Source organism: Athene noctua, chromosome Z, assembly GCF_965140245.1.
Source record: "Athene noctua chromosome Z, bAthNoc1.hap1.1, whole genome shotgun sequence".
Classification (NCBI taxonomy): domain Eukaryota; kingdom Metazoa; phylum Chordata; class Aves; order Strigiformes; family Strigidae; genus Athene; species Athene noctua.
Window position 1 is genome coordinate 17,743,764 of NC_134077.1, and position 24,165 is coordinate 17,767,928.

At 37.8% G+C, this 24,165-nt stretch overlaps 1 protein-coding gene across 3 annotated transcripts in view; it reads right to left on the reverse strand.

Moving 5' to 3' along the window:
• The window catches only part of HCN1 (hyperpolarization activated cyclic nucleotide gated potassium channel 1), a 200,980-nt gene that overhangs the window by 14,603 nt on the left and 162,212 nt on the right, over positions 1–24,165 (reverse strand). For all 3 annotated transcript variants that reach the window (XM_074932746.1, XM_074932745.1, XM_074932747.1), the window contains one exon: positions 6,362–6,602. In XM_074932746.1, the coding sequence (XP_074788847.1) occupies positions 6,362–6,602 (241 nt within the window). The remainder of the gene's footprint in view (positions 1–6,361; positions 6,603–24,165) is intronic.

The following is a 24,165-nucleotide window of genomic DNA, read 5'->3' on the forward strand; positions in this document are numbered from 1 at the left end:
AGGATAACTGTTAAAAAAGTATTAAATGATTTAAGCAAAATAAAACATTTAAAAATCTAAAGTATTCCACGAAATACATGTTATAAAAAATAAACCAAAAAAGAAAAGATGCCATAATATGTCTCTGGGACATATTCTGGCAAGATGGGGATGAGAATCTAATTTATATATAATTTTGATAAATGAATGATAAAATTCAGCACAGTTAGTGATATTTGCCTTTGAATAAAACATGTATTTGTCTCTTATTCCAACACATGAGGTAGACCATTACACTTGCATATTCATATTCACATGCAGCAACTCTCATACATATAAGAAGAGTTTTAAAAAATCACATGCACTTCTTGTTCAACATACATGGAAGGCCATAGAAAAAATTGTTTTAAACAATATGTCTTCTAGTTAGTCTATTACTGAATGACTCCAAGTGGCATAATACCACTAGGATTCTCAGTGGAGGAAAAAAGAAGAAACAATGGGGAGGGGGAACTGCAATGGACACATCACAAATTGAGTATGATGAATTATTGCATACTTACCTAACGGAACTAGGAAACTCTCTCCAACTGCAAACACCATGGGGCCCCCAGATCTAATTCATAAAAATATATCTACACTTCCTACTCACTCAGTTTGGATTTTCCTAGCAATATTGGCATTCCTTCACCTCTAACACAGTATCTGTTAAAAACAGAAGAAAGGTTAAATTTCCTGGAACATACGTCTGAGTTGCTGAATGAAGGGAAGCCTGTGTAAACACAGGTGGGAAAACGGAGAAAGGAAAAGATAGCAGGGACACAAGTCTTGTCTTGTGTCCTCTGAGGCTGAGAGAAATTTTGCCAGTGACTACAGCAAGAGCGGGATGAGACCGTAGTGAACAATCAGTCCTCTGTCCTCCAGCAAGAAAACAAATGAAGTAACAGAAGAGTCCTGAACATATTCCCAGAAATCTCCCCTTCATTATGCTGTGCTGAACCTTACTGGTTGGGTAGTGCTGGATTTATTCATTTCTTCTTCTCTTTGTAGGCATGTTAGCCCCACTCTAACATTCCAGTTAAGGACAAAGGCAGTTTATCATATGCTTAGGTTGAATCAGGACTGCATGCCCAAAGTAATTCCTCAAACTCTACAGGGCTGGCAGCTGAAGGAGAACAGGACATCATGAGATCACTCATGCTCATCAATGTGCTCTACAATAGCTTTGGGACAGCTGTAACTTTCATCTTTGCACGGATAACAATCTCAGGTGAGTTATAAAATAGCAAAAAGCTGCTTTTCTCCTTTGTTCCTTAAGCAGGAGCTTGCGGTCCATAGTAGAGTGCATGCGAACACCAGCAGACTGTGGCTGGGGTTCGGGGTATGCAGGGAAGTGGAGGGTCATAAGGCATCAGGGAGCAAAACACCATTCAAGAAGGGAAAGAGAAATTGCAGAGCCAGATATTATTGCGATGATTAAATGAGCCTTATTAGCCACACATGGAGCCAACTGAGAAAGAAGAAGGAAATGGTTGGAAAGGAGTTCTTTTATAAAGCAAACTTTTCTTCAGTTTATTGAACTCCTGCATGTTTGTTGTTGTAATTAATCATGAGCCATTTTGAATCACCAATTTACATAATATTATGGAGTGATTCTGATATAATTTACACCATCAAAAATTAGAATTGCCTCATAGCAGTGTCATTACAACAGTTTCTACCAATATCTATTGGTACAATGAAAATTAGATTTGTATTAGGCTCATTAGATACATTAATATTTCTACTTTGTAAAGCCTCAATAAATCATGAACTATGCTTCTGTATAAGCAAAAGAATCATATTCTTGTGCTTCATCTGTAAAGACTTCAAAATCTTTGCATTTTAAGAATTTTATATGTCTAGTGAAGAATTAATATGCAATCTGTTCAGTAATTCCTCCTATCACAAGAAGTCTTTGAGTAATTTTTAATAAAACCACCTTGTACTCAGAGGAAAAGGTTCAGTAGGATCAAAACCTGGCAATTTACTCCCTACCATCTACTACTGGGATTACAGCACAACTGAGTTTGGACTACCAAGGTATTAAAGAAGAGAAACACAAATATGCACTGAGACAGACAAAGGAATTGTGGAGCTCTCATTCTCCACTGCTGTGTACCTAACAAAGACTTTACATTTTCAGTATTGTAAACTGCAGATACTCAAAACCATGAACAAGATGACAAAAAATTAAATAATATACCCATCACAACATCCTCAAAATACAACTGCCCACATTTTTCACCTGCCTCCTGATTCTTATTCTACATCCCAGGAAGGCCAAATTCAGTTGCGTTCATCTCAAGCTTGCAATTCAATTAAGCTGCAAACACACGTGCAGTCAGATTTTCCTACCTGCAGTTCAAAAGCAATAGGTGTAAGCACCTTCCTGCTCCTGAAAGTTTCTTTAGCCTTTTTCAGACATGCTCTTATCCCTTGTATTTTTTTCCTCGTCCCACTAATCTCATGCCCATGATGTTCCCCTGCACTCACAGTTCCTCTGTCTTTTATTTCCTTGCACCACTCACAGCCTGACTCCTACCCACGTAGTCTTCTCTCTGTTGACCTCCATCTCACTCCCAACACTCTTCTAACCTCCTGTATGGTTTTGTTCCATACATTAACATAGCCCTGCCCATCCACTCTCTCCTGACCTTCTTCATTCACACTCTCCCTAGAGAAGCAGCTAGAAGGAGGTCATAATTTCCATTGAGGGCAACCTTGTTTCCCCTCATATGAAAACTGCGTCAGTCTCAGTGGGCAATGTTTCTTTTTTATTTGTAAAGAGTAAAAACACATCTACTGCTTTGCTGAAAGTAGCAGCAATCCTATTCCTAATAAAGGGGAACTGAGAGACATTTTAGAAAACAGAGGGAAAAAGGGAAGGAAGACATCAAAAAGTCCATAGACATTTGGGAAAAATGAGTATTGCTATATTTCCTCAAAATTCCGGGAGAATCCAGTTAAAGCAGATATAGATTATTAAAATCCTGGAATTCTCCATTGGTAACTGTGGCTTATATAATTTCACTGATGTAGAAATAATGATGTAACTGTTAAATAAAGTTAAAAATTAGCTTCATGTATTCTTCATTGCCTATTTCCTGTCCCTCTTATAAAAACTCACATATGATAATATCCTTCAATCAGCAGTCTGAGAAAACTTACTGGGATGAAATGGGCTGGGATGCTGCTGGGCTAAGTAATGCTCCTTCACACAGAGTTCAAGAAGATTAGATTTATAAACACATACGAAGGTTAAGGGATAGGATGCTCTTCCCACAGTACCACAGCACCAACAAACAAACCACACTATCTCTGAGGTTACTATCTTGTACTTACTCCTTCCTTCCAGAAAGGACAAACCAGTGAGCACAGATGAGGAAAGAGGCAGATAGTAATCAAGCCCAGATCTATGGAGGGCTCCCTGGAGTCACCACTCTGCACCTCTTTCAAAAATCAACAGAGAATGTAAGGCAGAGGGGGAGTGTATTCTGATTAACGCACTGATGGTTATCCAGGCACATTCTTTTTGAGAATTTCCAAGCAGTTGTAACGTTTATCTAGTTTCATGTGAGACTTGTAACACCCAGATCCATAGGAAAGCCTGTTTGTCAATTAAGAGCAAAGATCAGGAAAGATAATTTAAATGTTCAACAGTATCTCGTCTTCAAACCTTCAGATATTTCCTCTCTTTATTACTGCAACTTTTGGTTTTCCAGGCTCACTCTCCTAACAGTTTCCATTCAAGCCTCTGCAAAATACTGGCAACACTGCTCTGGTTTTAATTAAATCTTGGCTTTCATACTAACCTCCAGTTCTCCAACAACTCCAGGGTGTCATAAGCTTTCCACTAATACAATGTCATCAAAACCCAAACATTTTACATATTATAAGTTTGATAAATGTTTTCCAAACCCAAGGCAGGATGTTGGTGAAAACCTCCATGAGTTCTCGAGGTGAGCCTGCCTCTCCAGGGACACCTCCTGAATCCTCCCAGAGCCAGGGCCCCAGGGACACATCGCTGGGACATACCTGAAATCCAACAGTTACCTATTCTGAGCTGGGACTGGGAACTTCCAAATCATTAGACATTAAAAAATTGAACAAGGATCTGTTCATGTATTGTACACTCCTATGTGTCCTTCCCTTGCTTGTGAGAGAACAGGAGCCGATATTGATTTATTGTGTCAGACCTGGGAGCAATACAGTTGGAAGTTTTTCCTTAAACAGCATCTCAGCCTCAGGTTTTGCATGTCTCCATTAGGCAAAAGGGTTTTAGGATTTGGACCCAGGTTTACTCTTAGAGCTTGTTAACTTATCACTGTGAAACACTTCTTGTGTCTGCTTTGGTCAGGAAACTTTACTCAGATTCTGATACACATTTCAAGGGAAGAGGGTCTTCTCCAGAGAGAAGAGAATATTAGAAATTTTTTTTTCTGCTTTGACAAACCAAACCTTTTAAATTCACAGTTATCCAATGTGCAGCTTGTTTCCTCTCTTTTCAGCTGCAGTCAAATAGGTCTTTCCTCTTGAGGGTCTGAAATCTGCTGCTGGGAGTTCACAATGCTATATGATATTCTGTTATAAGATCTCTGAATCATACCATTTTGGATCCTAGGGCACTGCCTTTCTCAGGTTCTTTTTCTCCCTGTGTACTTGTCCTTCCTCGTCTTGCCTTGCCTCTCTAGGTTACATTCTGCTGCAGCTATTATCTCCGATTTGCCCCAGCAGCTGCCAGACTGGATGCATTTGCCCCTATTTTGCACCCCTTATCTCATCCCAGCTGCAGTCTGGATGCAAACTGCTTTGGTATGCAGTGTAGTAAGTTCTTATGGTGTCTGGATATTACAAATATCTTATTTTATGTCTGCATTCCTGCTAAGAAGGGTAGCGGATGAACAGGATGAGCTAAGTAGTCATTTGCACTGCAGCAACAGGCTGACAGTTACGTAAAATACTTTGATGCGCAATCTCCTCTGATCCTCTGCTGGTTCAGAGGAGTATTATGGTCAGATTCAGCACGCAGGCTCTTGCAAACTCATTTTCATAAACTGGGGCACTGCTAAGCATAGAGAAGACCAAGACCAAGGTTGCTCTGTTTTTTCACCCTCAGCATTTACCTTTTCTTTCTCCTTAATCTCCTGTCTTCAGCATCTACAGTTTAAACCCATGGGATAAACACAAGACCTCTTTACCGGTGCTTCTGCAAATACTGGTACAAATCACCTTGCAGAGGCTACTGCAGAGTGACAAGGCCTCCTGGCCAGATCAGTAGAAGTTGCTTTAGCGTATTATTCTAAAATTGGATTAGTTAAGTAACTCTATAGCCCAATTCAAACACTGATCCCAATTCACTTTTCTAAGCTTCCCACTTCTATATACCAACTAAATGCCACTGATTAGGCTTTCAAGTGAACATTTTTCTGAATACTTTAGACACAGTTCTGGGATGATTCATGAGATTCACCAAAAAATTAATATAATGACCAACTAACTGTAACTGTCATGGGCAGCCAGTGGTACACACAAATGTTTAATCAGCTTCCAGAAACCAGTCTTGCTGCTAATTCACAGAAGCAGACACCTAGTCTACTTCACAAAGACAATTTACAGTCACAAGGAACAGTATTTTCATACCAGTCAATTACTATATGTAATTGCTTTCATCCAAATATAAATATTCAGAAGCCTTCATCTAAAAACCCCCCTATTTTTCATTAGGACTATCAGATTAATTTGGATTAAAATTCATGTCTGGTTTTTATTAATATACATCTGTTAGAGGGCTATCTAGTCAGATAGGGACTCCAGTTTCTAATAGTATATACTAGAAGGATAAACATTGTTGAGTGTTAAAATTCAGTGAAAAAGCACTAATAACAGCTTGAAATATTAATGAAAACCAAAATATCCCATATAAATAATGTTTTTTTATCCACTGCCTGATTTTGTAATTCTTACAGTGATTTTTACCTTTTAGAAGTACTTTAAGTTTTCAGAGAAGATGAATCCTGTTTATTTTATATTTACATAGCTATGAAATTACTATGCAAATTATAATATTTATATTTAAATACTGTCTGCTAAATAACAGCGATCTTAATTCAAAATAACTTCAAAATTTAGGAAGGTCATTCTGCATCTTTAATAGCTATTCTCACAACACTAAGCAAACTCTGAACGGCTTATTCAGAAATATTTTGTGCACTCTTCACAGCAGTTGAAATTGTCTAGACAAAAGACAGCAGACATTATGATATCTCTATGTGTCTGATATCAAATATGTTTTGTTCTAGTGCATTAATTCCAATGTTTTAATTCATTTTTTCCTACTCACCTCCAAAGTAAGAGCCATCTGTCAGCTTCAGCTCCTTGTTGGATTTGGTGATGACACCAGCAACACCATGCTGAATGAAATACATCTTTTTACCCACAGCCCCTTCTCGGATAATATAATCTCCAGGTTGGAACACCTCAAATCGCAGTTTGCTTAGCATGGCAGTCACAAAATTGGGGTCTGCATTGGCAAAAAGAGGCATTGTAGCAACCAGTTTCCGACAGTTGAAGTTGACAATCTCCTAAATGGAAGGGAAACATAATGACAAAAATAGTCAGCAAATATATAAAATATGACGGGCATTGAAAAAAAAGACTTTTTGCTTTCTTCACAAAGAAGTTCTTTATGCTCATATTGGACTTTTCTGTATTTCTTTTTGTGCCTAATTTTTTAATCTTTTCATTATATTTTAATCTGTTTCTAGTGAAGTGATTGAAACAGCAGTGCAGTCTGATTTGTATTTCTGAGGTGAAACGTTGTCTTCTTCAGGTGATTTTCATATCTTATTATTCCCCTTGGATTTTAAGGGGAAAAATATGACAGAAAGATAAAAATTAAATAGGAAATATACCGCCTGACAAGATTAGTTGTTGCAATAACTGTATCAAGTGATAAAGTTACACAAGCCCTGTTTTCAAATATTACACCAGTAACATCTTCTTGATCAGAACAACTCCAGTGGTAATTTAAATGTACATTCCAGTTAGTTGCAGGGCCAGCTGAATTCAATAGGAATATTTCCTTCCCATAATTTGATTAATTTTATAAATACAGAGGCATACATTCCTGGCCTTCAAAGACATGCATATATAGTAGACCCTTATAGGAAGAAAGTACTGCTATTTTCCTAAGACTGCTACAGGCCTTAAGGACGTCCACCAAGAATATTTATATTTACACTGCCAACTGTGAGCACATCTACATGAAAGTATTAGTACCAAAAAGATATAAGTATTCCACTTGCTTCATATTTCTTAAAAAATGAACAATTTCTGAAAGAGTTTCAAGCTCATACTTGCAGACCTTACTTTGTCTTCGGAAAGTTAATGTGGCCCATTGTCATACAGATTTAACAGCGTATTGAAGAGCTGATAATCAGTACTGCATATGGAGAGGGGCTCAGGCAAGCAACATCTACTGAGTCAACAACCCAAACATGATAGGAAGAGCATATATGATCATTTGTACATAAATGCACACAGAGCAAATAAAAACACATTTATCAGTCACCTAACTGCTTTATAAAGGGAAACAGAATTTGTCAGTGGAGTATCCCTAGCATTGATTACACTAAGCCAAGGCTTTGTGATTGATGTAAAGGAGACATCTCACCTTCCAGTGCTCTCACCCCGTTGACTGAGACCCATTGCACTCTTTCTGGAAGTTGCTTTTTCAACCTCCCATGCATCTGCTGTCTCATATATCTCATATATCCCATGCAGCCAGCTCTCTGAGCAGCAAGCTTAGATATACTTGTCCACAGTTCAGACAAATTCCTTTCTTCTCCTCCCACCCCCACCCTGTAATATCCTGCTTGCAGACTTGATGGGTAACTTCAGATAATTCCACAGTACAAGCAATAAAACCATAACAAATTCTTCAAATCGGTCTCTCAGTATCTGGGGAGGAGGTGGGAATCTCCCTTTGAAAGGAAGCCATCGGCTACTGAGGCAGTTAAGAAGTGTGGGCATCATCTAAGAGTGAAGAAACAACTGCCTTTCTCTGATAAATTATGTCCTTTCAAAATAAGTTCAGTAGAACTTGGAAAAATAATGTGAAATAAAATGTCTCACCAGGCACCTGGGAAGCAGAAAGCTGTTGTCTCCAGCAATGTCTTATTTTCCATTTAAGAAAGAAAAAAACAGGGCAAAATTATTTTCTACTGCTACTCCTAGGATAGACTTATGATATCTTCTGACAGTCCTGCAAGAAAGTGTCATTATATAATAGCAAGATGGAAATAGAAGCGTCTCCAAGCAGAAATGAACATTGATTCTTAACAAAGGGCAGTACAGTGATTCTCTTTAACACTGGTCTCAGGAGCATCAAATCTATACACTTGGACAAGCATTGTACAAGCCTTTTTTCCCCTCCTCTTTTTTTCCTCTGGAATGAGCCAAGGAGATTAAAAAAAACCCCAAAACTTTGTGTAACTATAACACAGATTTAATTCCAGAATTATCGGGTTAGAGTGAATGAAGATTCTACATCTTTGAAGTCAATCACTAAATTCCAATTGAATTCAGTGAGGATATGATTCCAATGAGAACATTTTATCTGAGAATTATTTATAAGTGATGGAAATAGAGTAACACTCCTCTTCCAACACTTTTCTGTATTGCCTCACTTTCTCTCACCCTCTCTGATTGCCATAACTTCCCCTTCTTATGAGTGTTTTGGCATGCCTGAAACACTGCATCATGTATGGACTCCATGGCTAAGTTTAAATGGCTTGGATTAAGACATGGAGGAGACAGATCTGAGACTAAGAATAGACTTATTCATGGTTGCATGAAGCTTCAAATGTACAGGAATACATGTCAGGAACTGGAACAGAAAAGATGTGAGAAAAAGAGCACTGAGATTTGTAATGACTGTGAGACTCCTACTTGTAGAAAGGAATAGCAGTCTGGCTACAACTCCCATCCAGAAGGCAAAGATATGGATGCTACTGGTGTAACACTATGGGACAATAATATCTACACAGATGACATCAGAGTCAGAGCTTTAAAAAACCTCACAACCTAGTCTTGCTTGTAAAACTGTGTGGAAAATTTGATGCAAGGTGTGTGCTTTTTGCCTGATCCAAAAATTATCTCAAGCAACAGCACTGCAAAGCGTGAACTACCAAATGGGTGTCACTGACATTCAAGATCAGCAAATCCTGCCAAGTCATTAAGTCAAGAGAAGTAATCACAGGCTACTCCTTTAAGTATATTCTATATAAGGGAGTAAATATTCTAAAGAGATTCTATCTGACTGTCTTTCTAAAGGATGAGGAGAAGCCTGTTTTCCTTCTCATCTAAATACTCTATTTCTTTGTAAAGCTTCAGCCACCATCTCCCTCCCAAGGGAAAGTTATTCTCTGCTCCCACTGCTTGCAGTATGGTGGCATCATGCGAGGAGTCCCAGACTATACCCTCAGCTCTGTATGAGACTGCTGGAAAGCTGGCAAAAACTACTACTTGTCTTGCTCAGGGACTTCAGTAGACTTGCTGCTTGTTTTCTGTTTCTGAAAGTGAATAGCTTGTCTTGCATGAACAGGAAGCAGAGAAAGGAAATTAGTAAAGAAAGCAAAAATTGACTGGAAATGATATAGAAGCTGGTGGGGAAGCACAGAAAAGGCTGGGCAAGGGGAAGGTTCAACTCCAATCATGATCAGAACGAAAGAGTAAAATAGATCTAGGTGGAGTAGTATTAAGAGAGAATGGGAAGAAAACAAAAAGAAGGAACACAAAGACTTAGAAGAAAGGGAAAAAAAAGGAGACAGGAAGGTTGACATTAAAAACAGATTGAGAAACTGAAATGCCTGAAAAGAGTGAGAGCATGGGAGCACAAAATCTGGAGAAAAGGTGTCTGGAGTGAAAGCTGAGAAGTAGGGCAGATGAAGTAAACAAATGGAAAATTGGAAGAAAATGTAAGTGATCAGTAATGTCTCTTCACAGAGGAGCATGATACAGAGAGAGGAGAGAATTCACACCTGCATGACTCCACTGTGCAGAGCCAGTCCAGCCCAACAGAAAGGAATTAATTTCGTCTTGAGAATCCCTACAAATTTCACCCTTGGAACCTCATGTCCTCTTACGGCTCTATCTTTTGCCCACATTTATCTATTGATATAAAACCTATATCTGGATATACTTATGTATACATACACATTACCTGCTCAGCCTGAGGTGCCTAATGAAGGTACCAACCTAGCTACAAAACCACCCTGCTGTGGTAATTTCAGTTGTTATGTCCCAGCAATGCATTCATTTTGTTGATTAGTTTTCTGTGAAAGTTTATGTTAAAGTACAAACTTTCCTTATTTAAGACATTAAAAGGTGGAAAATTACTGAGTGAGAAAGACATGTGTCATTTTTAAGTGCTTTGTTTTTCCTTAAAGTGTTCTTTTATTTAAATATGAGATCATTCAGAGCAAGTAAAATACATTTCCCTGAATCTTAATCACAGGCAGTGCTGCAATTTCAGATTTTTGTATATTACTTTAAATATCACCTTGAGAAGAAAGAAACAGTAAAGATTATGAACGTGTTTTATGTAACTCAGAAAGTACTAGGAGAAAGAGCTCTGTGTTTTAAAAGAAAAGTAACAAATGAACAAACTGCCAAGTTAAAAGTTGACATTTTGTGCAGATAACAATCTTACACTTGTATTTTCATTTAGTTAATTCTTTGAGGTCAGGCTGGAACCAGATTATGCTGCCCAATATGATATCTTCATTAAATAATAATGATTTTGTCTCACCTCTAACTGGCGAAAATACCAAGTGAAGCCTGAGGAAAGTATTAGGAGTGTCCTACATAGCTGAAGTGGTTAAAGGGCAAGAGTGATTCAGACCTATATGGAGCAAGTGTTGATCTAGTTCAGGTATTGGTCTCTGTTACACAATAACTAAGTCGGAGGTGCAGTCGTCTGCTTTACATAACAGATTGGCTAGGTAATTACACTGGCTCCTGCTCCTTTATATGGTACTAGTTTTATTACTCATCTTGGCCTTCATGGCTACTTTTTCAAACTGATGTGAAACCATCAGATATTCCAATTTCTGTGGGTTCAATATTTTGGGATGACTGCTCTGATGCATCTCGAGATGTTACACTTACAAAGGCAGCCACAAGGCTGTCCTGGCTGTGACCAGGGCACAATGGTGGCCAGCTTCTCCAATGGCATCTTCAAGGGTTTTTATGACCTTTTCTCCATGGTAAGATTTTTAGATAGAGGTAATGCTTTTAGTTAGACTGACTGGAAAGCAGTGGGTAGAAAAAAGCAGGCAAAGTTCTTGAAAGTTCTGTATGCCTGAAAGGTTCTTTGCTTTTCCCGCTAATCCAGCTGAGCTAATAAAAGGCACTACTTCCATCTACAAACTATTCCTTCTTACATGTAGGCCACCAAAGTCCGTTTATGACTATACCAAAAACCAGCTTAGTTTCATTAGGTCACTTCTACATACCACTATAAAAATCTAGTGCATAACTCTAACAAAGCACATTTTTTTTCTGAGTGTCCCTCCTTTACACTATGCTTTCAAAGGATAAGAATCTAAATCAGTCTTAATTTCCTGGTCACTGAAAGGAATACAGCACTTTATTTAGGAAGATATTTTTACCCTTAGAAATAGCTCAGAGAAGAAGAATTACTGAGGAAGTGATTAAGAGAGAACTATAAGAAAAAGCATGATATTTAGGGATTTGGAGCTGTATGAGCAGGTTAAATATATTTAAACTGTGTTTTAAGGAGTCATATTCTACATATGTTTATGATTTCCTGTAATTTTTTAAACCATTGGTCAATTATAGTTAACTTTGGCAGAAAGGAGACATCTCACTGATATTAAGTTCTCAGAGGTTTTATGACAACAGGCTTTCAGGAGGACTAGGATTAGTATCCCACTGAGGGAATGACTACATCATTAGCTCACAACTTGTTTAATGCCAGAAAATCTACATGTGGCAATGGGATGCAGTATTCTTCCTGGTGCACCTGAAATTGTTCAGACTGCTTTGACACATTCTGTGAATATACAGAGCTTATATAAGTATATAAGTATAACTTATTTAAAAATATATTTTGCTCTAAGGCTTTCATACAGGTAGTAACAACTGTATACATTTTTCTCTTTGAATGTGATTGCCATGGTTGTTTTTCAATTACACTGATCAGTTTTAACATATAGATTCTGCTTAAATTTTATTTACAAATAAGGTAACTTCTGGATACCATCATTTATGTCTAGAGCTGCATGGGGAAACACAATTCTTTTTTCTTCAGGAGTTTGATTTTGCCATTCTGTTAACTAGATATTGCATTGTGTGTATGTTTTAGAAAACTTCACTGTTTAGCTCCTTTGGCTATATATTTTAAAGCCCATGAATGCTCTCTGCTCTGAGGTAACCTATGTGTTTGACCTACAAACAAAGCACAAAACCTGAAAAAACTCTGATCTAAGGCATACAGTCCACATATCTCAGTTGCCTTGAAAACCAGTGAATCAGTGGTCAGTCTGTATATTTATATTTTCAAAGCCCTCAGGTCCACAAGACCTCCAGCACACCTGCATACAGGTTGCTCAGGTGAAGAAAAATTTCCGGCCAGATGTGAGGTAATCTTAGGCAGGCAAAAGGAAGGGAGAAATAAACAGGTTTTCCAGCTAAATGATTATTTAAATCCCCTGCTTGGATTCTACCAGGCCTGACTTGAAGCATGTTTTTTTTTTTTCTGTCTAGCTCTATTCAACTCAGTTTATGTTAAGTCAGCCTTAAAGAGAGCATATGGTAGCCAGTATTGCTGTCTCCTAAGAGATAGCAATCTTTTTTATGCATTTCTGAGCAGAATGAATATAGATATGACCAATTATATTTTCTTGGCTTCATTGATGAAATGTTGGCCTTCTGCATACTTTTCTATCATTCCCTACTTGATCAGAACTTTCTATTCAACTCCCTATATGCATTTTTTATGCTTCAGAATTATTACTGCATTAAATTCAAATGCAGACAGGATAATCCTTTTGAGAATGTATGATTCAACCAAACCTCCTCCAATAAAGTCAGTCTGATGAAGGATATCCATCTTTTCCCCAAGTTGTTAATTGATTTAATAGAGCTTAAGGGAGAGCAATTTTGTGCATCTCATACTTCTCTACTCTGGATTTTACATTACATTTAGAAGATTAAAAAAGAGTAAAAGAAAGAAGGAAAGAAGACACTATCTACCCATATTTTCATCTACCCAACTGTCCATCTATTCCTTAACTATTGGCTATTTTTAAAGGGGACTTAGCTTTCATCTTCTTTAATGTTCTGAAATGTTCTATGCCTTATAAGTTAGGTGTCCAGCTGGGAAAAGGATGAGAGGCGTCAAAATGAGAACAGTGATACAGACCATGTTTTAAGGCAGTCTGTAATCATGAGATAGCCAGTCTAATTTCAAAGGCCTGAGAAGTCCTCATAATCCAGGTAAGTACTTAAAATTTGGGCCAGTTGACCAATCTCTACTTCTTGCACGTTCTCCCTTCTGAACTGTATTGCTGAACAAATTTCCTAAATGCTCTTGGTAAATAACACCCATAGTTCACTACAGAAGGTAATATGGAATTACTGCTGTATGATACAGCAGTTTCTGTGGAGACCATTCCCTTTTATTAACTAAATAAATAAACTGCAATTTGAAAATGTATTTAACAATCACTATTTCAGTTTTCTGCCCCTGAGTAAGTAAGTATCTTCATACCCATTTGTGTGTGTGTATGCGTTTGTGTGTTATAGTCACTAATATGAGAGTATTTACTAAATAATATCTTGGGAAGGTGACACTTAAGACTGAACTCTTGGTTTAGTAAAGCTTTTTAAATATTGAGTTTGGCCCATTATGCCAGTGAGACTAGAGATTTAAACACATGTATTGTCAAATTCTGGCAGAAAGGTGACTCTTAAGAGGTGAGAAGTATACAAAATCCTATTGGTATTCATATTCTATTGGTATCTCTATTAGAAACTTGTATTAGTATGTGGAAGAGTGGTGTGAATTAATCATCATGTTTATTGTACTAATGAATGAAGCACTCCTTATGTTTTTCTGAAATAGTGATTAAGAAACAGGAGAAAGTCGGGTTTGCTAATAATTGCAAAACTGTTTAGTCTGCTTGCTCACAGGTTAATATCTATGGTAGCATTGCTTTTCCACTGTCTTTGGAGCTTACAGCCACCTCCTCTATCTGTTGATCTGATGATTCTGGAAGCCATATTAATTCTCATGTATTTGTACTGAAACTCCAGTAATAACCACTTGCTAACACCAATTAATCTGCGGTTGACCTCATATGTGATCTGTGTGTCAGCTACTATTTTTTTCTACTATATCCTTCCAAAAAACCCCTCAAACGCTACTTATAGTTTTTCTGAATGAAAAGTACTTCTTATATTCACCAAAGGCAGTGAGATTTCACCTGATGGACAGAAAAATAATAGTTTTGTTTTAGAATAATGTTGGAAAAAGTGCTGCTGTTCTCAGGGGAGTGCTTAATTCACCTGATCGCAAGGAAGAGTAGCTGTGCATGAGAGAAGGAAAAAGAGGAAGAGACAGTGGATTTTCACAAAGGCACCTGAGCTACGCTTACATTTGTGTGACTTATTAGGTAAAATGTATTAATTTGGGTGCTTTGCTGTGTAAAATATGTCATTTATAGTGCAGAACAGGGTGTGATGCCTGAATACAGTTTCTCTCACTGAAGAAAGGGAAGGCCATGAAGAGAACAACTTGTGAATGAAAGCAGGGAGGAAAAAAATCTGTGTTTGAAGCTAACAGGGGACTGACCCAGGGGCTAAAAAAAAAGTACCGGAGCAAAGGACTAGGTGGCATGAAAAATCAACATGCCTTAGGAGAAATAGAAATCTATGGTTTGGATATAAATTTTTGTGTTGACTTATTTCTGATTTGCACTTGTTTGATCAAGATCAGAAACTTAAGCTAGGAATGCTCCCCTGGAGAGTTCATTGTGAGCTCTGCAACAGGCAAGAAATTACTTCTGGCATCCCATCCTCCTCTTTGTCCTCTCATCCCTTCTCCAGTCCCCTGCAACCCGAATGGCCAAAACAACGGAGTGAGCAAGGAACTAGTTCTCAAGAGAATGTGCTTCACCTGCACCCTATGTGTACGGTTTAGCTGACACAGTAACAACCACAACAACAGGAAAACAGTTATTTAAAAATCAGTGGTGATTTGTTCACTGAGTTATTTTAAAGCTCTCCAAGAGCTCTGGATCAGAAATACTGTTATCTTGTTAATTGCTAGGTTAACACTTACTTCTTATTATGAATTAAGATCCATTGGTTCAAAGCCTCTCTCTATAAAATTATTAAGTGGCTTAAATTAAATCTTACTGATTATACTGGATAAATCCCAGTTAGCTGAGCTTGAAATATCCACACTGAAATTATGTTTAGATTTTTTAAGGACATTTCTGTTTGCATCTGATTTGATTTGTAACTATTTGATGAAGACCTACTCTATATTACCATATGGGAGAAACATAAAACTCCTAACTATATCTAACACACAAAATCTAAACATTGATACATTACATATAATCCATAACTTGAAGTGACAAAAAATAGCATTTATAAACAGTAAGATTTATTTAGGTTTCTTAAATGTGTGACAGAACCCTGAATGCTTGTGTATGCGCTAGAATATTTAAGTCAGTTATAGAAGTACACATCTATATAAAAGGATATAAAAAGAAAGATAAGGAGGATGCACAATCCCTTTATAATTCTGAATCAGCCTTTGTCACTGCTTTGCTGTGTGAACTGGGACAAGCTTATTATGAGACCATTTGAATTTGCCTTCTAAAGGAAACTACTGAAAAGGGTGCTGGACTGGGAGCAGGCGCGAGGGCTCAGTCATGTTATGCTGTGAGTAGCAACATAAGTGTAAGGAGCTCATCACCCACATGTGGGCTGCTGCGCCAGAGCACAAGCATACAGCAGCAGAAAAATATTGGAAGAGCTGATTCTAGAGCCCAGTTTTGCAGGGAATCATGAGGATGATGGTCAATTGTAAGGGTGAAACATGGAGAGCAGGCTCCAGAAGAGATATTACTGCATGGTGAAAATGAAGTTGAAGTCTCTGGGAATAACGTAGTGGAGTGATAGCCAGACAGCCCTGAAGATAGAATTTGCTCGAGAGTGCCACTTCAGCTAATATTGGTAGCAGCAAGGTAAAGAGATGCATAAATGCTGTGGGAGGTAAAAAAGAGTGGAAGAAATTCTGAGAAGTTCAAATAGGCATGGTGACAACAAGGGCACCCTTGATAGCAGATCATGTGGAGAAAAGAGACGGAAAACTGGCAGGAGTAAACTAGTCAATATGGATTAGTAATAAGAGGTAGAGTAAAAGTAATGCATCAGACTCTTTAAATATCCAGTGGGCAGACACACTTTATAATGACATGGTATCAGAGTAACAAAGAGTCACATTACAACTAGAAGCAAAAATCATGGTCAAGACTTGACAGATCAAGGATGCACAGCACATCCATTTGTACATCCTGAAAATTTTTGTTCTAGGGAGCATGGAGAGGAAGCAGTTATGTAAATAATAAACAAGAAACCAGGGATGATACCTGTAGCCTTCTGTCATCTACGTTTAGTAATTATGCTTGCTCTCTGCATACAGTCACTAAGGTCTTAAATATTTGTGCTTGTGCTTTCCCTCCAGGACTAGACGTGCATTGAAAGCAAGGGGGCCTGATGACAGACAGCAGGGAACTCCGGAACTCCCATTAGCATCTGTGCATGAGACCTGGCAGCCACAGGATGCAGGTGCATAGGCAGTGCCACCTTCTTTACATCAGTTAAATATTCTTTTCCAAAACAATTTCAGTTCATCTCCTTGCCCAAAGTTTTAAATTTATATAATCGTTAATACCATTTAAGTATAATTACATTACTCAGTTCATGAAGTAAATATAGGCTGAGGATTATTTCCATAAGAAATATGTTCTAATAATTTATTCAGATAGATTTTCAAATTATTTAAGACTACATCTTAATCTCTACTTTTATGTATAAATTTATCTATATTGATTTTATATCATAGGAGAGCCCTTAAAACCCTTGTCATTTTAAGGTAGTATATTATAAACATAGACTGGTGGCATAGGAAATATATGTTGAGATATACTGTAAAACTGAGAAACATAAAGACCATATTGGAATACATAATGAAATGTATGTACTTAGTAGTATGTAAAGATATCAACAGAGTATTCGGTAGTATTCTCCTAACAGATAAGTCTTTGACACATGTGTTTGCATGTAAGGGCCTGAAAGTCTCTGTATGTGTGTATATACATATATGCGCATATATATTCTCTCCCACATATATGTGTACATGAACATATATATGTGTGTACAACTGTACATATTTGTACATTTAATGTTAAAAAAATCAAAGTTTAACTAATTAATGTTTCCCATTAGAACTATATTTCAAATTAATTTTAGTTAAATATTTAGAGGTTAATATAACTCATGTAAGAGTGTCCGCTTGTACAACTGAACTTATAATCTACAAGCAAAAAGGTAAGAGGAAAGAAGATTCTGCTCCCAGTCCCAATTATGTTCTTTGGAAATGAAATGTCCTGATGTTCTATATTCTGCAAGGACACATGATCTGTATCTATTTTCAGTGAACATCTTCTCACATGGTAGGCTAAAAATAGACCAGCCGTGAACTTTAAATAATGGCTCAGGAAGGGTATTAACCTCTTTCTCACATTCTAAGTTTGTCCCCTTGCTTTAAGTATCAATATTAGGAAGAATGTTATCTGGTGTTAAGAGAATGACAAAGCAAGCTACATAGACCTCCATTTCTGGTTCTTCACAGTTGTCATTGATGCTTAATTCCTTTTAAGGTGTGTTATATATTAACCTGTCCACACCTAATATTGACAGCATTGCTTTTCCTCACAGCAGTGAATCTGTTCTGCGTCAGATGCTGAAAAGCATGAACTATTTCATTTCCGAGCACTACTGATGGGAGACTTTTTACTCTTCATGAAACATGGATGATTCTGAAAACTTGTGTTTTCACAAATATGCAAGTGTTTCTACAATGTGTGTCAATGAGTGGTACAATAAGTAGCTAGATTTTTGTTCTGGGGACTGTGGGTGTCTGTACTATCCATTTTATTTCCCATATAATCTGGTACAACTCCCATAGTGTAACACTGTCATCAAGTATATTTTTCAAGTGATTCACAGTCGTTATACTTTTTTCTTACTTTTTTCATAGACACAGACCTACCTTTGCTTCATGAATTTTGATTTAGTACAAGAAAAAACTCCTCACTATGGAATAAACTTATTTTTAATACATGTAAGTGATATTCATGAGATCACAGAAAAATAAATAACAGTTTTCAGTTGCATAGTTAACTAATGACTGCAATCCAGGCTAAAATGAAAATTGTCAATTACAAAGAATGGGACTTTTCATATATAAGCACACAGGTATTTATTTTACCTACAAAGCAGCTTAGCTTTCTAGTAAGGCACAGTTCATTGTTTCAAATGTAATATAGTGATGAGAGTGCACAAACATGCAAAGATCAGCCCATAAAACTTGCAACTGAATGTGCTTTAGGGCACTTATTAATATCCTCTCAACCAACCACAGAGATTTTGCTTTTCACAAATGAGAGAAAAGAAAAATGGATTTAGTAAGAAGAAAATTAACAAACAGACTCCACAGAACAAGCTGGGAGATTAAAATCCTTTTAGGGGAACTCCGTGCCACTCAGTGCTCTACTCCTACCAAGGCTGGCTTAGGATCCAGTGCTACCACTGAGCAGGACTGTGTGAAGGTATCATGAAAGAGGAGACAAAAGATAAAAAACATTGCCTTGAATTCATGCCCAGGAGCTACTGGGAAGTCTGTATCTGTACTCACAGTGTCAGACTCCTCATTTTGTACCAGCTTTTAACTCCACCTACCTCTAATAATCTTGTATCACAGCATTTTAGTCTCAAGGGAAAAAATACTTTTGTTAATCTCTAAAAATCTCAGACATTATGTTCCTTCAGTGTTAGACACTTATCTTAAAGTTAAACAAGTGTAATTCAATACCTTGTGCATCTATATCCATGCTAAATTTAATTATCTGTCAATTTATAATTTCAAAATTTTTTTTTGCAATTCTCATTTCCATTTCATCTCTTATAAAAGGCTTCATCAAAAGAGATTTCGCTTTCAAAAGATTATTTTTCAACTGAGGAGGAGACCCCCGATTTTTCCGGTACTAAATCTTTAGAAAAAAAATCAGTATTTCATCTTTGGTTTACCTGCAAGACAATTTTTGGAGAAAAGTACTTGCTTATTGTGTTTGTGAGATAACAGCAAAAGTCCAAAACTACAGATTAGATAAGACTTCTGTGCAGGTTTCAAAATAATGTACAATTGTTTTGTTCAAGTGGCACTATGAAAAAAGCAAAACAATGATCTAGCATTGCCATGACATGCAGAGTTTAACTTGGATATCTCCCACAGCTTTAATAAGATGCATCTCGTCAAATCACCACTGTACCAACAGGAAATTAAGTTCATAAATGTGCATTCAGAACAGATTTTGTGCTTGCTGTTTCTGGTTCTCCTTGTCTTTGCCTTTGAGATCACATGCTTGTAAAAGGCAACTCCAAATTTATGCATGGGAAATGCTGTGTACTCTTCTGTATGCTGTTACTACCATAATCATAATGTGCAAGCGAGTGCATAAAAATAGGCCCATATATTTGCTTCTGCATCAGCCAGTTCACGCCATATTTATCTCCTCTTAGCTGGTGGTGAGTCACAGCTCTAATCTTCATTTGTTGTGACTTTCATGGACACTGGCACATTTAAAGGGTGACCACTCAAGACAGAAACTTTCATATTATGTGACCCTCCCCAGCACTTTTACTGATTCCAAGCAAATATAGTTCAAAAGACTTTAGCCTGCTTCTAAATCTAGAATTAAGATTCCACAGTGAAAACCGAAGGAAAAGATGTTCCCTCTCACCACCTCCAAGGATAAGAGTTACAGCAAAGGGATGTGGACATGTCCATACCATGCATCTCTGTACCACATTTCCTACTGGGATCAGGGCTGCATCCTGCCCCCTGCTTTCCCGCTTCCTCTCCCCATGCTCCTGTTATGAAAGTGCTATAAGTTTTTACTGCAGAAGCCCACGAGGGGAAAATGGAGAACCCTGGCATGTACCAGATTGGTTTTCTATAGACAGATCCTGCATGTCCTAATCTTGAATTCAAACAGACTGTGCAGTTTCCAACCCTGCATAAAGAATTTTCATTAGATGTAAGGAAGAAATTCTTTACTGTGAGTGGTGAGACCCTGGCACAGGTTTCCCAGAGAAGCTGTGGCTGCCCCCTCCCTGGCAGTGTTCCAGGCCAGGCTGGACGGGGCTTTGAGCAACCTGGTGTAATGGAAGGTGTCCTTACCCATGGCAGGGGGGTTGGGACTAGATGGTCTTTAAGGTCCCTCCCAACCCAAACCACTCTATGGTTCTACGGTTCTCTATTATCAATTACAAATCCAGTAATGGAAGCTTTCCATTATTTTGTTGTGAGAGTACCCCCCTTACAAAAACTGTCACCAAATGTCACGCTTGATGCAGCACTAAACACCATGCAGGATCATTTTCAGAATCTTACACCTGACTCATTAGGCTGTAATAGGTACCATAAAGTACTTGCTACATTCACTATCCCTATGGGAAGAGAACTTCACACATTTCTGCTCAGTTTCAGATAGAGCACCTTATAAAGATGGAAGAGGTTGTTAAAAAAGAAAGTAAAAGCAGCTTCTTATAGGTTGGTTGGAAATTACAGATGGAGACCAATGTTAATTGATACACCTAGACAAATACTTAAAATAATGTATCCATTATATCCATTACCTCTTAGGGGTTAGTCTTACAGCTATAATTTTAAGAAAATTAAACTCAATGGTTGAGAGTGACTAAAAAAGCAAATTAGTATCAGGAATTATTAGGAAAGGAATTATTCATATTACTATAACATCAATATGCTGGATGCAGATCTCGTGCTCTCATCTCTAAAAGACTATAGCACAGCCAGGAAAAAATCTTGAGAATGGCAAGAAGTATGACCATGGGGGTGAGCTGGCTTCCTTACAAGAAAGAATGAATTAGAATGGGTCTCTTTACTTTCTAAAAAATACAGTTTAAGGATGTTATCATAGAAGTCTATAAAATCATAATCAGCATGCGAAGGGTGGGTAGGAATTGACTCTAGTATCACTTTTGCTACAAGAATTAATGGCCATCAAAACCAAAAAAACAATAGGACACAGGTTCAGTCCCAAGACAAGCAGGTGGTTTCTCATGCAACAGAGTACAGGTCTGTACTCCTTGCCAAAGGATGGTGTGGTTGCAGAGTGTGTGGATTCAAGAGGAGTGTAAATAAGTAACTGGAAGAGACATGCATTAAGGATTGCTCAGTAGACAAATCACATCAGTCTCAGAGAATCCCTTGAACTGAAAATATCTGGAATCTAGGAGAGTCATTAAGGGAAATATCATAGCTGCCCAGTTCTTTTTTTTCTGTGGGCATCCACCTACAGCCACTGGTAGGTAGGATGTAAGGCTGGTAAATTACATCAATGCCAGAGCTGAACCACTTTGACATTTCTTACAATCTGTTCTTAGATGAAACCGCTTATGTGTATGTCTTTAAACTTTTGGATCTCAGGTGTCCTTTAGGAATAGATTTCTCTTAGCTGTGGGCGGGGGTTTGTTGGGTTTGTTTTTGTGCGTTCCTGTTTTCTTTACCATCTCCATTTCATGTCATAACAGTTATAAAGACCACATTTGGGACTAGGGCCTCCTGATGCTAAATGATGTTCAAGCAAGCAGGTGGCAAAAACTCCTAGTAAAAGAATGTGAACTTCAGAAATCTTCAGAAGTGTCTCTGCTGAAAAAGCAGACATGATAGCTATGTAAGGGACACATGCTAAGTGCTACCAATTGTTAATTGCTACCTCAAGAAATGAGGGAGGGAGATAGTTAATTGTAAATTCTTTTAAAGGCAAAATTTATTTCACATGTCAACTGTTGTCTGAAGATGTAGTCTTTTGTCTAAGCTAGTCATCAGGTTTTCTTTACAGTGAGAGTGTGCATTGAGGGAGGGTGGTATGTGCAGAGGATGCCTGAGGATTAGTTCAGACTCACTGAAGAACTTACATGGAGCTATAGATAGGTTTGATTAATCCAACCTTGCATGGCCTGGAAGAAGCAATTTAAAATCTTCCATCTCTACCAAAATTGTAACTGCCAGGACTCTCCTGACTATTTGATTCTCAGGAAGGCTGGACAGTTATTATCAGATAAGTCTAATTGTGAAAAAGAGGATATTCTTTTCAGTAAGAGTGAAATTTCTGAATGTAATTAAAAGAAACTTTAATTCTTACATCAGAGAGAACCTTTCCTTACAAGCAGGTAGTAGTAGTACACCACATACGGCAATGCACGGTTAATTCAGTTTCAGCGTGTGGAGCTGAGTATATCCAATTAACTACATCACCATGGAACTAATATTGTGCAACTAATTGTGCAACTAAATTAACCAGGGAGAAGATACAGTTTTTAAAACCCCTTTTTCTAATAAGTTTCTACCTTAGTTCCCAGTCACTGAGGGGAAACTCTTTATTAATACAAACTTATCCCTGAATGATACAGGTCAGCTACCAGCTGCTTTTCTCAGCTATGAGACATCTAGAGAGAGCCTTGTAAACTTTAAAAATGTTCAGGATTCTTTTTTTCTTTTTTTTTATGAAACCCTAGTTAAATCCCCACAATAAACATGACTCTATTTCTGTTACCCAACAAAGTTAGCCACTCACACATATGCATCAGCCTTTTCTTAGCTTTTCCTTATTTTAATAATTCAATCTACTATAAATGTTCCATGTATAATCTTAAGAAGCTCAGTAAAATGAACATTCATCCTATTTTACAAAAAAAGTCCTACTTCTACTATAAGCATATACAGCTTTATTAGTAGTATTTATCATGTAAGAATTTTACACCAGATTTTTATTGCTAATTCCGTGTCCTTTAGCTATTTTTAATGGTTGAGTGATCATTTTTATATCATGCATAATTACTTTTCTGCTAAAAAAGAGCGAGCCAAACTTCTAAACATGGACCAAAAAAAGTTCATGTTTCCTAAAGAGAATCTATCTGTGGAAAATTTCAGCCCCTACAGTAAACTTGAATGACTGAGAACAACGAGAAATGAAAATATTGCAAGATTTTTCGTAGCATTTGATGATATTCATGCTATTTATTATGCAGTATTTTATGTGTTTTCTTTTGTTCTGCTTACTGTAAGTGAGGAAATAATGGTTTCAGTTGAATCAGAAGCTGCTTTCATCAAGATTCTGAATGTTTAATTCTAAGAATCAGAGAATCATCTATGTTGGAAAAGACCTTGAAGATCATCCAGTCCAACCATTAACCTAACACTGACAGTTCCCAACTACACCATATCCCTCAGTGCTAAGTCAACCCAACTCTTAAACACCTCCAGGGATGGGGACTCCACCACTGCCCTGGGCAGCCCATTCCAAAACCTAACAACCCCTTCTGGAAAGAAATGCTTCCTAATATCCAGTCTAAACCTTCTCTGGCGCAACTTGACGCCATTCCATCTTGTCCTACCGCTTACTACTAGGTTAAAGAGACTCATCCCCAGCTCTCTGCACCCTCCTTTCAGGGAGCTGTAGAGGGCGATGAGGTCTCCCCTCAGCCTCCTCTTCTCCAGACTAAACCCCCCCAGTTCCCTCAGCCGCTCCCCGTACGACCTGTGCTCCAGACCCTGCAGCAGCTCCGTTGCCCTTCTCTGGACACGCTCGAGTCATTCAATGTCCTTTTTGTAGTGAGGGGCCCAAAACTGAACACAGGAATCGAGGGGCGGCCTCCCCAGTGCCGAGTACAGGGGTCAGATCCCTTCCCTGTCCCTGCTGGCCACGCTATTGCTGACACAAGCCAGGATGCCAT